The sequence below is a fragment of the Cataglyphis hispanica genome, chromosome 3 (genome assembly GCF_021464435.1).
Source record: "Cataglyphis hispanica isolate Lineage 1 chromosome 3, ULB_Chis1_1.0, whole genome shotgun sequence".
NCBI classification, from domain to species: domain Eukaryota; kingdom Metazoa; phylum Arthropoda; class Insecta; order Hymenoptera; family Formicidae; genus Cataglyphis; species Cataglyphis hispanica.
The window spans coordinates 7,115,925-7,133,446 of NC_065956.1; the positions used below are offsets into that span (position 1 = coordinate 7,115,925).

Sequence of the window (17,522 nt, forward strand, 5' to 3'; positions counted from 1 at the left end):
ATTAATTAATTTACAAAATATATAATTCACGAATTTCCTTCTCTCCATAAACCAATAAAAACATCTAATTTCTAGCAAAAATTTTTTAAATAATATGTGCTAAATATTACTGTCCTATGGAATAATATTTAAAAGATATTAATAACAATCGAGGGAATCCGATATATTGCAATAATTGAGTTAATGATCGAATGTGACAGTAAATACATAATGTTATTGTTACATACAGGATTAATGATCTCGACAAGGATGTTCTAAAAGAGATAAAAAAAGAGACTTTTTAAGATGCATTAAAGAGAGTTCTTTTTAAAATTTTTGTTTTTTCTACAAAGAGAGAAAAATATCGCGACTTTTTAATAGCAATAAATTAAATGATGAAGGTGACGAAGAAATCTCAAATCTTCGCGAAGCGATTCATGCAACATCGAGAGATGACTGACAGTCTTTGAAGACGCGGATAAAAATCGTCTTCGTGATATTCCTGGAACGAGAGCGACGATGTTAAATTTTTAGAATGCGAAACGAGAAAAAATGCGAATAAAGAAGCTAAGCGGTGCTAAAATCTGGCTTCTGCTGCTCGTGTTGGTAGTTCAAGATGGCAGATGTATAAAATGGCTGTAAGTACTAATTTATCTTTATAAGTGTGTTATTCAATTTTGTATTTTGTGTTTTGTGCATATTTAGACATAACTCATCTTACAATAACTCTCTGATAGAATCAGTTTTTGCATGTCTTGACATTCGCGAACTCCGAAATGTCAATCAGATTAGCGCAACTGACAATAAGGAAAATCTGATCTTATTACATAGGGTATATAAGAATAATCTCCAATCAACTTTTTAAATAAAAATATTGACTACTTTTAAATATCAATTTCAAACCCAGATTTTATCATTTTTTCATTGCAATTTAATTTCTTTTGTTGCACACAAAAATTTAAATTTAAGTTTTAATTTAGTACAAAGTTAGATTACATATTTTAGTTTTTTCTTCTAATAATATAAAAATAAACATTAATTTTAAAAACATATAAGATAGAAAGATAGATGAAAAAGATATGTTATTTAAATATGTGTCATTAAAATTATTTATATTTGTAATTATTAAAAATATATAAATTGTAAAAATTTATAACTTGTGCTGTATAAAAAATTAGTCGAAAAGAAATAAAAATATTGAATCATGTAATTATAGTAGCAAGCCAAAAATATACATATATGCATAGTCGTATGTAAACGTTCTTTAATCAATGGATCAAGCAGAGATATGTGAGAAGCTTCTCTATGATCAGCGAACCCTCGTAATAATGAGTTCCATTTGCGCTCTCACGTTCGCTCGCGGTGGCTCCGAACGAGTTCGAAGATTAATGTAGGTCCGTTAATGAGAAACAAATAGATTAGTGGTCGAGGGAAACGCGTTCGAGAACGCGAGCCGAGGACGTAGCCTCCCACTCTCGATCTTGATCATTATTTTCCTTGAATCAAGAAGATCGGACCATGGCAAGATTTAGAAGCGATCGACATAAATTTCGTACTCGAATAAGGAATAAAGATATTGTCGATGCCGCTTTATGAGCTGCATAAATAGACAGCTTTACGTTCGTAATTCATTTCGAATCAATTTTGCGGCCAATATGATTGCAAATGAAAGGAGGATGATTACCAATTTTAGAGATAGCTCGCATCGTAGCCAATTTATCACGCTTCTTATTATTCAGACTAGCCATTTTAATTATCAGCAGCGATGGTAGAGATATATTCATTTTTTATCATGATTGTTTTAATGCAAACATTGTTTTCTTTAATCATTTTATTGACAAGTTTTTATTTTTTAAGAAAATATTTCTGAATGTTTCTCTCTCTCTCTCTCTCTCTCTCAATTGTTTATTTTAGACATTAGAAGCTTCGGAAATCTTTAGATGGATCAATTTTTAAATTTGGACTATTGATTGATATGGATAAAAAGCAACTGTGCAAAGATTGATATAAAAATAAATATTTTAAAATGAATAAAGCAAATAATTATTATATTGCAAATGTTTTTGTTAAAATAGTTATTTTCTTTATTTCTTTATTTTTTTCTTAAGATCGTTGCGCAAGTCATTTCTCTCCGATTACTACCAATCATTCCTGCGCCAAGAATAATTCTTTTCATTTGAAATTAAAGTCGCATAAAGTTGCCTCGTTAACATTTAAAGCTGATGTAGAGATTGTCGATTAACTGATTGTCAATTAACCTTCTTTTTCGAGGATTTCTCGATCTCTGGATATGCTTTAATTGTCATGCGAGAGTTGTGGCGAATTTCATTGTCTACGAAGGAGGGTGCGAGGTAAAGGCTAAAGGGGAAGAGAGCGGAAAAAGCGGAAACAGAGAGAAGGTTGAGCGGCGGAAGATGATGAATGGCGGAGTGATGGTGCTTTTGCGTGCAAAATTGGAAGTACGGGGGGAATACGTCGAGGGGAGAGGGAAAATACGTAAGGAAGATGATCGGGGAGCGGCACGAGGATAGCCGGGGGTGGAAGATTAGGGGTTGCCTACAAATCGTGATTTATAAACGACGTTTTCCAGGAACTCGCCCTAGGAACGAAGCCTACGCAGGTCTTCTCTCGCGATTCATTTGTTTATAATTATCGCGACCGACATTGACGGATAATTTCGTAGGGTGATTCGAATTCTCGATTTTGTTGCTTTTCTGAGGCGAACAACCATCGATCCTGCAATGTCTTAAGACTTCCGGTAGCAATACGGTCGGACGATGATCTTTCTGCATTAAGGAGTGTCGCCAAATTTTTTATTTGGAAACTTGTCGCGCAATTTTTTATTTCGGAATAGTAGAATTTAAACGAAGATTAATGACGCTTGTGTCTTGAAGTGAAGCAATAGTTTTTCAGTGTTGAAAAGGCTTATTGATAACAATAAGAGGAATATAAATAACAGAATTTCACTTCTTATAAACAGTTTTACTCTTAGAACGCAATTTTTTAAAAATATTTTCTAATCTTCTCGCGATTTAAAAAAAGTTGCAATCTATCCTGAACTGCTGCTATGGATCTATTAATCATCGTCTGGAAGATCGAAGATTGTTGCTCACGACTTCGAGGCGACGTTACGAATAGCATTCTCGCCGAGCAATCTGCGGTTCTTTCAGCGAGATCATGTGGATATCTTCGTAGAATCGAGGCCAAGGATCGATTTATAATAATTTACTTGCAACGAACGCCCGAAGGGTCACGCTGAATCACACGCGAGTTGCTATTTATAAGATCATTCTTGACGAAGCGATCTCTACAATGCATTGCTCGTAAATCACGCATTCTTACTTAATGCGAGTTGGAGAGCAGCGGTTTATACCGCTGCAGCGTTGAACTCGCGTCCTACGCAAGGAGAGTCCTAACTCGCCCGTCTCGTTAATTTGTCATTCGAGGGACACCGACGTCGAAAGGATTATAAACAAATTGGATGTTAATTGCGAAACAAGTTGGATTAATTGATGAAGTACGACTCTAAGTACGATGATTTCTTAAGAATAAAGTAAAAACGTTAATAAGATTCGTTGGACAGATAATGTGATTCAATTTTGAGATATCATCTCTTGATTAATGGTGTTATAAATATATCGTCGTGTATTTCTCCTTTTTTTCAGTTAATAGTTAATGTACGCGTATGCGAATCGTTTATATCGTTCATGGTTTCATGATACGAACCGATTTCATTCCCTCTCTCGTCATTTCACGCCTTTAAACAGTTCTACCGTTTTTCAATCTCTCTCCGATCGGACAAACTCGTAGGCGCCCGCGCCTATTATCGGTCTCGTAAAAATCACACTTTACGATTCTACCAGTCAAAATGAATTTCGAAAGTGCAGCTGGTCCAGACGCAATTTCGAAATCGCAATATATTGCTATCTTTCTTTTTTTTTCGAAGAAACTGCCGTGCATTTTCATAAGAATGTCCGCCACGAGCATCCGTGAAGTTTCTTCTATCGCAAGATTCTCTCGCGTAAAACGAAATGGTCAACGGTATACAAATCAAATTATGTAAAATGGTAATATACATGGCGATAACGTTATTTTTTCCCCTGGATAGCGATCATCTAAATGGATGTTCCAAATGGGAGATCAAGGATAATGTACGTCATTCAAATTTTACATGGTTAAAAAAATTATTTCGCAGGAATAATACGGGACGATATATCCGAGCCGGAACAATTTAAAAAAAAAAAATTCTTCAACGTAACGGATTTTTTTTTTGGGGGAGGAAAAAATGAATATTGCCATCGTTGAACCGTTTAGAAATCCCGTGAGAAGCGAAACGAAAGGCGCAGCTTCGACGGATGCTCGTCAGTAGCATTATACTCGGCATCCCGCCGAGGGTGGCACGATATTATACGTCAAAGAGTAAGAAGGAAACATTAGAGCTACCCATAACGAAGGTAGTTATTGAACAATGCGATCGCGAAATGACGAGAGAGTTGGCTGTAAGCTACTCACGCACGCGTGTGGTATTCATTGTATTTTGTAAATTATTACAGCTACGTTACAATGGGGGGCAATTATCATATTGCAAAGCACTTCGTAAATCACTTCGCCTGTTTCTATCCTGGCCGTTACATTTCACCTTCTATCTAGATCTATATAGATTTCTTTAACGAGCTCCAGTTTATTATTCTAAGAGATATCTATCTGAAATAAATTATTCACATCTTATATAGAGTATTTATCCTGCATCATTACATTATTCGCTAATCAACCCCAAAATGATTAGTCTAATATTGCAAAATTCTAATGTTACTCTGTACAGTAATCGACTAATTTTATATCAAATTTTTTTTTTGTTTATTTAAAAATCCTTTATTCGCATAAACTATTATCAATATTTGGAATGTTAATTATCATGTGTGCGTAGCATTGTGCATAGCACAATCCTCGAAATTAATCAGAAGTAAACTATCGCTTTAAACATCGTGATTGGCCCGATGGTACGCATTGCCGCTGATAATTAATTATCTGATACACGATAGGCAAGTAGTCGCACATTTGTCTTGAGAGAGCGACTCATAAATTACTTTACGCGCAAAGCTGCGGGCTGAGCAATACATAAACGCAACTGAAAATTGTGCTTATGTTAGTTATAGATGGCTTCTTATATATTTTACTGTACGCAAGTGGCATCGATTGCTTATTAAATATATTTTGCGTTTAATATTTTATTTTTTCCGACTGTCAAAATAATTTATCTTACCAAGTTTTGAAATTACCTACAATTTTATCTCTTTTATGGTAGATCTAAGAAAAATATGCCAAAAGTCCAAGAATATTTGCAATAGAAATTATCAGAATGTTAATTAAATTGTGATGAATTGTGATCAAAAGATAAAAAAAAAGTAAACTGTAAAGAATATAGAATATATTTTTTTTTCATCGATTGCATAATCTTCAAAAACAAGAATCTAAATATAAATATGGTAAAAGAAGTGTTACATAGTATCAACATCATTCAATTATGTTTATTTATATATGGGCTGATCATATAAGATAAGATATATTTATTACACACTAGAAATTCGCCTAACTGCACTGAAGCTTTATTGTGGCTAATTGAAATGGTTGTCCGTTTGACAAATGTTGCTTGCTATGATATGAATTACGTAACAATGCGGAACTAATTCGAATATGCGTGATACATCGATTATACTATTGGCGTACATTGTGATATGATTTATTATAATTGACGACATAATAAATATTAGCTATGTGTGCACCTGATACATATGACACGTGATAATTGCTAATATGAATCAATAAATAGAGCATTGGAGAGACGTTGCCGTCAAACTAAACAATGTACATAAAAACAATGTAATATATTTTCAAAATAATTATACCTTTTTATTATATATTAAAACATATATCGCCTAAAATGTGTTTAAAATCATAATTAGAATGTAGACGAAAATATCTGGTTACGCTTTCTAATTTTCAAGTAATTATCTTTTGAGCCGTCGCTTATCATTATTCCGTTATTACTTCCGACAAAAAGATCAAAATGCTGTCGTTAGAAAGCATGCTCTAATCATCTAACTTGATTAATCGTAAAAATTTGATATGTATAGTCTAGTGATTAAATCAACTTTTAATTATTGCATTACATGCATGTTAACTTTGCTAGTAATATTGAACCACTTGTTACCTGTCAACACACACAGCTTAAAGCAAATACATTGTACTTAAAAATTTATTAAACATCAAAAGAAAAGTAACAACGATTGCTTTTATCTCTTCTTTCTCTTTCGCGCATGTATATGGATATTTATCTTTCCTTAAAATATTATATGATTGTATTAAAGTTATCACGCTTGAATAGTTTAAATATGTTTATTTATAGAAAAAAACATATATATGATACTGTATGTAAATATATTCTCATTTTGTATTTATATGAGTACTTAGCGCAAAAATTTTGCTGGAAAAAACAAAATTATAATCCATATCAACGATCAAATTTGTTCACACACAGATCAGTTGAATTTAATTTTTACTTTGCATTTACTTGTGATTAAAATGTAAATCCGATAATTAGTCCTCAATTGATTACAATACACAACTCGACATGTTACATTTATTATTTTGTCAGCGGTTAAGGTTCCTCATTAGTACATATCAGATTGCTGAAATAATCATCGCGGACTGGCACTTTAATGAACTGATAATTTGGATTGAATATTTATGATTCGTAATGAATGAATATCCTGGAAGTTTCTTTCGGGTAAGAATGTTTCCGTTTCTTTTCTTTTTTTTTTTTGCGATCCGCAAATGATTCGAGACGCGCGCTCAAGAATTGCAAAGCTTTGGCGCCCTTCATGCGTGCGGCTTTAATGAGCCGTGCGTGCGAAGAATGCACGCGCGATGTGCTCGTAAAGAGACGTAAGAGAGATATAATCTTTTACTGCCATCCTTATAGAATATTTCTCGTTTTTTGCCGAGCAAAATATACTTTGTCGCGCAATATCGAACATCGTGTGAAAGTAGTAAAAATATTTATTTCAGAAAAAATTGCAAATTTGATATTATCTAAAATAAATATCACAACACTGTAGGATACAAATGCAGAAATAGTGAACAGGAAAATTTACATTTGATATTAATGAGAGAAGACAAAAAGAAAAGATAAATTTATCGGCCCAGAAAGTCTAACGTCATTTACGCGAGCGTTACAAGTTTTATGCAAAGCGTATCGCGTTCTTGCGTGGGTTGTAGGGCAATGTGAATGCACGCGCGCGAACGTTTACGTGGAAATTATATTCCTGAGTCGAGTCGTAACCGCGGGAAATCTCTCGACGAAATGTCATCGAGAGGTAGGAGAGGCAAGTTGGCGCGAGCTTGCAGCAACAGCCCAGGCGAGGTGACGAGGATGGTAATAATGAATTAGAGAGTCCCGGGCTCTTTTGATAGGGTAATTTCAAGGGTAGGCTCCGTGACACGGGGTTGGTGATTCGGCCATTCCCAGGGTTGTTACGTCTAGACGCGGTTCGGCGACCGCGTGCACGGGTCATTTCGACTTTCAGGTGTCCGTAATTATTATCCCCGCATATGCGCGTTGCGAACCGAGGTTTAGAGCCGTGCGGCATTCAACCCGCGGCGCTTAAAGGCGAGCCCTTTTCAGCCTCTCGCGCCCTATAATTTTCGAAATTCACCCCCTGATTTACGACACAACGCGAGTCGTACCGGGACTGGAGAGGTGAAGGGATCGCTCACGGCTGTCAGCCCTTCGACGATCATTCGTCGGACAGAGTCGTACATGCCGACTGTTTCACCCCGAATTCTATGGTCGCGTGTTCTAGAGCGTTAAAGAGGCAAGAGAGAAATAAGATCCTTCCTGCTAGAACTTATTAAGAGCGCCTATTGTTGAATTCTCAATCACGTAAAACAATTCTGGATCTTTATTGTATTACATTACAAATAGCAATATATTTATAAAAATGACATCTTCAATGAGTATTTTTATTTTAAATTTCATAATTTTAACTTTAATAAGATATTTTCTCACATACTTTTTTACATGCACTTGGAATCAAATATATTTAGATTTAATTTTATGATAAAATATAAATGCGCAACCAGCAATAATGCGCGCTATTTTTCTAAATTAAAAATTACACTAAATCGCATATTTAGATAGATGGATAAATCGAGAATCGTTGTGTTTAGCGGTCTCGGTCGCACCGGCGATACGCAGGATATGTGGACCAGAGAGGCGTGCACCAGCGCGAAGAGTGCAGGTCTACTAGAAAGAAAGCAAGCGAGAGCCTGCAGGGCTACGCCAGACGTGATGCCCAGTTTAGTGCAAGCCGCCAAAGATACGTCTATAGTATGCCAACAGGCGTTCCGACATCGCAGATGGAATTGTAGTAGCATCGAACGCGCGCCTGACTACACGCCCGAATTGCTTACAGGTTTGTGCTAAATGTCACGTTGTTTAAAAATCTTTCAAACATTCTAATTCGATTAAAGTTATGAAATAAATTACGAAATAATCCTCTTTAATCTTTTTCAAGGAATAACTAAAAAGTAATTGAATTAATAATAAAAAGTAAAAAATTTTATTTGATATATTTTTATTAGAAATATTTTCTGCTAAATTTATTATAAAGAAAAAAAATTAAGGAAAAGAAAAAAACAAATTGAATAATAAATTTTTCTCCTTCTTAAGAATTAGCAATTTTAGAGTTCACGGAAAATATAAATTATTAAAAAAAATTCGTAAAAATATTTTAATATTACTCATAATATTGTGACATGTTTTATTAACATTATGACATGTTAATATAGAATGTAAAGATTATTATTATTATATATTAGACTGTGTAATCATATTATTATGCATCAATATTTTAAGTATAATAATAAATTATAATAAATTTATAATCAGTAATTTTGCGGGACAGAGGAATGCGAAAGTCGATGAAGATTCCGTGGAAACGTATCGAATATCCTTTGAGAGATTTGCGACGTAAATAGGAAGCGCCTGGCAGGCGCGCCTCAATTAGCGATCATTAACAAACCGTAGCTCCCTCGGTCTTCATCCTCTTGCCTCGTGACCGGCTTCCGTCGGATTAATCGCTCGCGTTTCACGATGATTATATTGTAAATAAAAGTGTGCCCGGAGAAATATCGAGATATCTTCCGTTAATGAGAAAACCGAGACGCGCCAATAAGAGATATATCACGAACACGCGAACGTGATGTTCGCCGTTGTATTTTTCATTTCCGACAGTACGGTAATCGGCTTTTTTTTTTATTCATCTCAATTGACAATGGAAAGACTACAAATGTAATTTTTAATTTGAGAACAAATAAAATAAATTTTAATTAAAATAAAATTTAAATCGACAATGTCATGACGATATATTAAAAATAATCCGGATGCAATTAATAAATTAAATTATCGAAATTAAAATTTGAAAGCTGTTGTGGCACTGATAATTATTTTATATAATTATTTTCACACATATGTTGATTTAACGAATGGGGTATCCATTTTATAAATCGTTAATAAGACATAAAAATATATAAAAAATAAGTAAATATATATAAAAAAGTTGTTTCTAAATATGTGAAAACATTATTTCACATTTTTTTAATTGAATTTAATATTCATGTAATCTATAGTATATAAATAACTATGTTTAATATATAGTTTTATTTTTTTGCGATCAAAGTGCACTGATTCATTGATGCATCAACTATAAAAAAAAAAAAATTGATTGTTTCATATATGTGTCTCTCCTTTCACGTACATTTATTACAGGAACAAGGGAGCAAGCCTTTGTCTACGCGATGTCGGCTGCTGCTGCAGTTTGGCGACTTGCACGAGGATGCGCTTTAGGAAGCCTCGCGGCTTGTTCCTGCGCGACTCCGCCACGAAGAGAGCCGCCTTCACCTTCCGCGCTTATGTCGCCTTCATCTTTCACCACCATGTCAGTCTCCTTTGACACGTTGTCTGTAAGGAATTCTTTTAAATGGGGCGGCTGCGGAGACGACGTGAGATCCGCCTCGAGGATGGCGAAGCGATTCCTTCAGGGCGCGACGCCGCTCGGTACCGGCGCAACCGTCAAGTTCATGCACGCTGTTAATATGCATAACAACAGGGCGGGTCGAAGGGTTAGTGTACGCAACAGAAGGATAAGTCATGAAACAGATGTATAGAAAGTTTGGCGAATTCTGCCAGAGAATTTTCAAAGTTTTATTATTTAAATATTTTGAGAAGAATATATCTCAAGTCGAGATAAAATTAGTCGAGGAATAAAATGTTGTTATCTATTGGTATTCTCGAAGCTTAATCTCTCGAAAGAGTAACTGATAATTAATGTTTGCCGTATGACAGGCGGTCGAGCAATCCTTGACTCTGGAGTGCAAGTGCCACGGGGTGTCGGGATCCTGCAGCGTGCGTACCTGCTGGCGCGGTCTGGGCGCATCGGGACCATCCGCCGCCGGAAGTCGTTTGCTTCGCAGATACGCTACCGCGGCTGAAGTCAGACCGAGATCCGGCGGCAGACTACCGCCTTTATATCATCACGATAATCTGCTGTACACCACCAAGAGTCCGGACTACTGTCTGCCGGATAAGAAGAGGGGCAGCCTCGGCACGATCGGCAGGTTAGACGGGTTATTATTTCATGTAATGTGTAAATTGTATCTAATCACGTATGTGATAATAATTATACAAGATAAATCATCAAAGATGGGATCTAAATATCTCTGCCTGAGATTTTTTGGAGATATAAAAAGATGCATGGAAGAATATCGATGATATGTATCTGAATATATTATATGTATATTCAACATATTAATTTTTTAATTTTTATGCTTATCAGGAAATACAAAAGATAATCGCGTATTATCTTAAAATTCCGTGTAATCATAGAGATGCTATCTTCTTTAAAATAATTAGTTTTTCAGAATAGAAATTAGAGTTCATAAATCGGTTTAACGTTAGCTCGTTAAAAAATATTTATAAACATTAGTTTATAAACTCGCGACTTCATAGAAGCGCACTATAAATTTTGATGTCTCTCGATATTAATCGCGATATCGCGTAAAAGAATTCGAATTGCATTTTAACGTGGCTGACAACGTGAAGAAAAAAGAAATATTTATTAAATTCTATTTTGCGAAAGAATTTTTTTTTTTTTTATACAACTACTGTCTGTCAATAAAAGAAAAAAAAGATAAACTCTACGTCATTGATTATTGCATTAATTAATCGCACGATATTATGTATAATCATCAAAAATATAAATATTCGTTAAAATATACATAGCATCTAATATGCATAGCAATGTTTCTTGTCAAAAATAAACATTATTTTCTCTTACAATGTCTAAACATGAATAAGCTTACGAACGATTGGAAAAGGAGAGTGTTCGTCAAGAGCTTATGTTAATGCTGCAGAGATCTTGGCCTTTCTCGTTTCTCAACTAAAAAAAAAGCGTGAACAACTTGGTAGGCAGAAAAGAGGTATGCCATGATGGCTCCGTAAAGTGAAGGGCAGGCATGAAGGGAAAGAAAGATATGAAGACTGCAGTCGATCCACTTTTTTCGGTAGCCGCGGGCTGGAGAGCCTCCGTCCTTTCTTGGCCGCAGTAGTTATTTTCGCGATAGGTCATTAACTTCTATCGAAAACACATTTGAGAGACTAATTATAGTCTTTGGTGATAAATTCTTTGTTTGATTGAACAATAAAAAATATTGAATATTGAAATACTCTCTATGATTTTTCGTACAGAATTTCGTTAATGCGTGACTTTGGTTCGCGAAAAGACACCGCTTTCCGATAGCGAGCTCGTGTGATTTTATCGCATGCGCTTTCCTAGCTAGTAATCCGGGTTATGAGCTGGCGGTGTATAAAAGTGCGACGAAAGATCATTAGCACCGCTATAACGCGGCTCTTATGAGGCATCCGGTCATTGCTGTGACTTGCGCTTTCTTTTTTAGCTTAAACTCATCGCCAGTTGCAAACGAAGTATCCTAATAATCATTATTTCAAAATAATATCTCCAACGTAAAGATTTCTCTAGATATCATTTTATAACTTACAAGCCTCCTCAAGCTATTTCCATGAAAAATTGATTCGAATGTTGTTACGATAACTTGTTTTGCTTCAATAACAAATCCTCCCTATTCCGTCTTTTAATAGTCTTTGATTTAAATATAAAACATAAGTAATATTATTTATTCAAATAATATCAATTTAGTTTTGTTTTTGACAAGAAACATCATTATTAGATGCATATATTAACGAATACTTATATTTTTGACGATATAATATAATATAGCATATAATTAATTAACGCAATTAATTAACGTGCAAGAAATAAGTTTATCTTACTTTATCTTTCGTTAAATAATAATTATTATTTTAAAATTAATTCTTAATGACGTGTTTAATTTATCCAATCATTCCCTTTAAGATTCTAATTTGTCGGTTATTTAAATGAGAGAATAAATGATCTTTCTGTAAAACGTTGTTTTTTTACTCTTTTTTTTTTTGTTATATCGATCGGAAGTATCAGATACTAATAAAATATTTTGTCTATCTTATTCAATTCCTTACCGTCTTTGGACAACAAAAATGTCTAACCGCATGCAACAAATTTCTCCGCTTCGATTAGGTATCTTCGACATTAGCCAGAGAGTCAGGCTTATTTATGTGACCGCGTTGGTAATTACGCACGAGGCGAGAATGAGAGAAGACGTCCCAAAGAGATAGGGTGTCCTATCATCTCGACGATGACGGCACTCGGTCCGAACCTGTTTTCGAAATCGAATGAATACGCCTGTTTTACGATGCCGAATACCGTTACGACTGCCCATTCACAGTCTTGTTTCCGGTTTTTTACGAAAGGTGCTAACGTTAATTTTCGCTACGTATCGTTTCGCGAGCTAGCGCTACTGTTCGAAGAGCGCTTTTAACGACGTTACTTTATGACCTCTCGAAAAGCCGTTGCAAGGTAGGGTTCCTCCGGAGGCCCACACCATCCTTTAGTCATGGATTGTTTAATAAACATGGAACAAATTTCTTTTCACATTAAATTGGATATCGAATCGTCACATTTATATTTTTCTCATTTTTAATAATTATTATATAAATATTGTATATAACTGTAAAAAATAAACTGTAAAAAATTATATAAAATATTCTTAAGCTATTATTATTATATTACATGTAGAACTTTGTTTGAATCATCCTGCATAAGAAACATTGCTAATTCATCATGAGCATGAAAGAAAGATGCAAGTCGCATCCGGTCTAGCGAGAAGAACGACTTTTTGTAATATACGATGATTGCATTTGCTACGGATTTTCCGGCAGCAGAAAGGATGGTCCTTCATCCCAAATTATTTACGCTTTGTTCCGCGTGAATTAAGATCACCCACGGCATTTCAAGAATGATGATGTTCTGTAAGGCGGAGAAAGTACCGGATGCACGCGGTGGATCCGGTGAATTCTTTATCTCATTTTATTCGATCCATAAATCGCCGAAGCTTATTATTTGTACTCCTCGTGCTTTACACAATACGAAAAATATGTGAAAGGATATTGATGTAAATTATTTTCTTGCTATAATGACCACGATAGCCCATATTCTCATCGTATATTTAATTGTAAAATAAAAAATTTTTTTGCACAGTTACATGTATTAAAAAAGGAAGGTATAAATTGGATTCAATTAATGTAAAATAATTGTCTTTTGACAATGCTTTTACAAGAAATGAAATAACATTACAATGAAATATCTTTTTTAGACATCATAAATATAACATATAACATAAATAAAACTTCATAAATTATCAGCAAGCTTTGGTTCATTAATTAGCATGCCAACTCTCTATTTCGATTGGTCAATATATTATCTTAGTCTATTTAGTCCGGATATTAGTTTTCTTTTTTCATGCAAACACGATTTCATGTATCAATTTTGAGGCGAGATTTATCGGCGAAATTTTCGGCGAAGTTTTCGTGATGCGTAAGGAATTTCTCTCATGTTTAAAAGACATATAAAACAAAATCTGATAATTTTTGAGACGATTCGTAAACTAAACTAATCCGATTTGTTTGTTTCGCCAATATTTTGTTCGGCATTATTAATATACAGAGTAGGCCCAAATGTTGCGGCCAGACTTTGAGATTTTAATAGGAAATTTAATTCTGAACAAAAAAGTTTTCTGTAAACATGGATCGAAAAATGCTTCCTTTAAAATTTAGCGCCTAAAAACCTCTAAAAATCATTTTACAACTTTTGTTTTGGTTTTTGTTAAAAAACGCGTACTTTTCCTGATATTTCTAAAAATGTAAAAGATAACGTGATTTCAGAAGTTTTTGAGCGCCAACTTTTTAAGGAAGCATTTTTCAATCCATGTTTATAGAAACTTTTTGTTCAGAATTAAATTTCCTACAAAATGTCAAAGTCTGGCCGAAACATTTGGACCCACTCTGTATAGTGTCAGGTTCTTTGGGCACCACTGACTCGCCTCGCCAGTTTCTAGCTTACAACCCAATAATTAGAAGCCCGCGTATAATTATACAAAATAGGCGTGGCGAATATTTATCACGTGGGACGCTTTCGATCGTTCCATGTACGACGAAATAAATTTTTCATGATTCTTTTTTCTTAACACCATATATCCGTATAATTTACGTGGATAGTCTCATCTGCGTAAAGTGAACATCTTTACAGCATATCAAGCGAATATCATGCAAATCGATTAATAATAGAGTCCGAGAAGAGTCTTACCAAAGTAACCTGAGGCAGTTTCAATTATTAAAATTATATACTTCTCTGTCTCCCCCTCGATGGATTATTATAAGTAATTTTTAGAGAAATATTACAAATCATTGGATGAATAATCTATAATATTACTCGTCTGTCATGTAATATCCGGTAAATGCGAATATATTCATGGAATAATTGTGCAAATAATAAGAAAAAACAGTTAAATATTGCTAAAAATAGTTATCTGAAAAGTAATTTAAACAAGATCTTATTTTATTATACGAGCTTCTTTTTAGGTCTGTGTGCTTTAGTCAAATCTAAATCTGTTTTAAACTGTTGTTTTATATTATTTAGAACAGAAAAGTATAATATCAAAAATCCAAGGTAAAGAATGTTGGCAGTAGATTATGTATTATGATAATACAATTATTATAAATTATTAATTTTCGGATTTTATTCTTTCTCTCTCTCCTTCTTTTTCTTTTTGTAATATATGACGTTACTCGCTATTAATATTAGACTTACATTGCATATATATTTGACGTTCTCATTTATTATTAAAAATTTCTAGGAGATTAATAATTTAGAAATTAATATTTCTGAATATTTATAGCAACAATTACAAAAGTAAAAACAAAATTTTACAGGCAATGTAATGGCAGCAGTTCTGGTTATGAAGGCTGCGAATACCTTTGCTGCGGACGTGGTCACGTTACCAGGACCGAGAACATCCTCGAGAGATGCGACTGCAAGTATATCAGTTGTTGTTACGTGAGGTGCAAGACGTGCAGGCGGGTCATACAAACGTACGAGTGTAATTAAAGATACGACGCGGATACGGGACAATTATTATATACGAGCGCAATGAATGCAGCCTTAATTCGCTCGAAGAAGAGGAAATGCCGAAGAATTAACGATGGAGTTAGATCCACATGCGCGCGCGTCACATATAACGCTCTATTCGATTTATAAACTATATAAATTAAGACCAAATTAATTCTACGAGAGATGCGCGCGGATGTGAAAGTTGCATCTCGAGGAAGATTCGCGCATTCGGCGACGAGTGAAAACCTGATCGCGCGCGGATAAGAAAAACGCAACGCTAATTATTTAGACGATAAATTATTTATCGTGAATATATAACTCATGACAGTACCTAATAGAGGAGTTATTTATACTATGCTATATATTTGCTATTTATTCAATGTATGTGCGTGTGCATGCGTATGGGTATATGTGTGTGTGTGTGTGTGTGTGTGTGTGTGTATATGCATATCGTGGAAATCCTATGTTTGTCCGCACCGTGAGTGATGATAATCCGTTTGCCTCTCGATAATCGCGGAATTAATGTAAATTGCATCACGGAATCGTCGTAGATATTTTGTGACTTAAGCGTAGATCAGAGCAATGTACATAAAATGCTCGAATTCAATGTAACCTATTACATTCTGCAATATATCTTACTTAGAAATGGCATCTTATTCAATCGTTTCCTGCCAAGCAAAAATAACTTACACGGATGGAATTTACAATTTGATACTATTTAATTAAATATACGACAAGATCCAATTTTCACAGTGGAAATTTATGCGTGAATATAAATGATTCAACGGAACACTCAAATTTGATTTATCGCCAAAAATAATTTTGTATGAAATATTTTTCAATATCACGTCAGTTTAAATCCTTGTCTCTTTATATGATTACTAGGAAAGTAGTTTGTCAGATGGAATGACAAAATCATCTGTATTGTATTGTATTAAATATGCATCACGTCAGTCGGAATGCGTGTGGATTATACAATAAACATAACGATATCTGTTCACGAGTTTGACCAAATTTAAACATTTCATAAATATTTAAGATCATTATTATAAGAGACAATAATCAAAAAACTTTGATTAATATTGTACAATTTCGAGATTTGCTTTTTACTCTACATTTTTTCTATTGTATAAATCAGCAAATAAAAATTCCATATCTGTATAATCAAAAGTGTCACTAATTGTAAGATAATTTATTTTTCACAATCTCTCTTTTTTTTAAATCAATTTTTTCAGCATTTTCTTTATGGCAGCATTAATTAGTGAAAGCTATTTTTATCAATGCTATTCTAAATAATATTCAACAAATTTAAAAAGATTTTCATATTCATATATTTAGGAGTTAGATAGTAACAATTAGTAAAAATAGCGAATAGTGAAGTTATAATTTCTGCACATTATCGCTATAATCTCTACTATATATCTGCAATTTTTTATTATCTTGAATAGGTTTATTAGTTTATAGTGTAACAATTTTTTCAAATTTGTTGAATATTAACAATAAAAAAATATTAATAAGTTAACCTTTATTTTTTATTACGCAGATTGTCATCATTTGATATTGAAGAAAATGAAAAGGTAGTTTATCGTTACTAAATATAAATAAGAAAAAAAATTTGTGACAAATTTAGTAATTTTAGCTGTCAAATAGCATAGATCAAATTTATCAGGCAATTTGTGTATTTATTAAATGTATTTATTAAATGTATTTATTAAACAATCCGTTTCTCCAAAGTGAAAAGTAAATGCTGAATTATATATTGAATTTTTCCAAAATTCCAAAAGCGACATATAAATATATATTTTATATATATTTATCAAAACGCTATTTTTTTATTATAATATTATATGGAGAGCCAACAGGTATATAAATATATATATATATATATATATATATATATATATATATATATATATATATACA

General features: G+C 33.6%; 1 protein-coding gene across 1 annotated transcript; it reads left to right on the top strand.

Moving 5' to 3' along the window:
• Positions 1–180: 180 nt before the first annotated feature.
• Positions 181–16,742, top strand: LOC126848164 (protein Wnt-11b-like). The gene is made up of 5 exons (XM_050588820.1): positions 181–617; positions 8,209–8,453; positions 9,809–10,161; positions 10,385–10,656; positions 15,422–16,742. The coding sequence occupies exons 1-5, from the start codon at positions 532–534 to the stop codon at positions 15,594–15,596; spliced, it is 1,131 nt and encodes a 376-aa protein (XP_050444777.1). The 5' UTR covers positions 181–531; the 3' UTR covers positions 15,597–16,742.
• Positions 16,743–17,522: the final 780 nt, after the last annotated feature.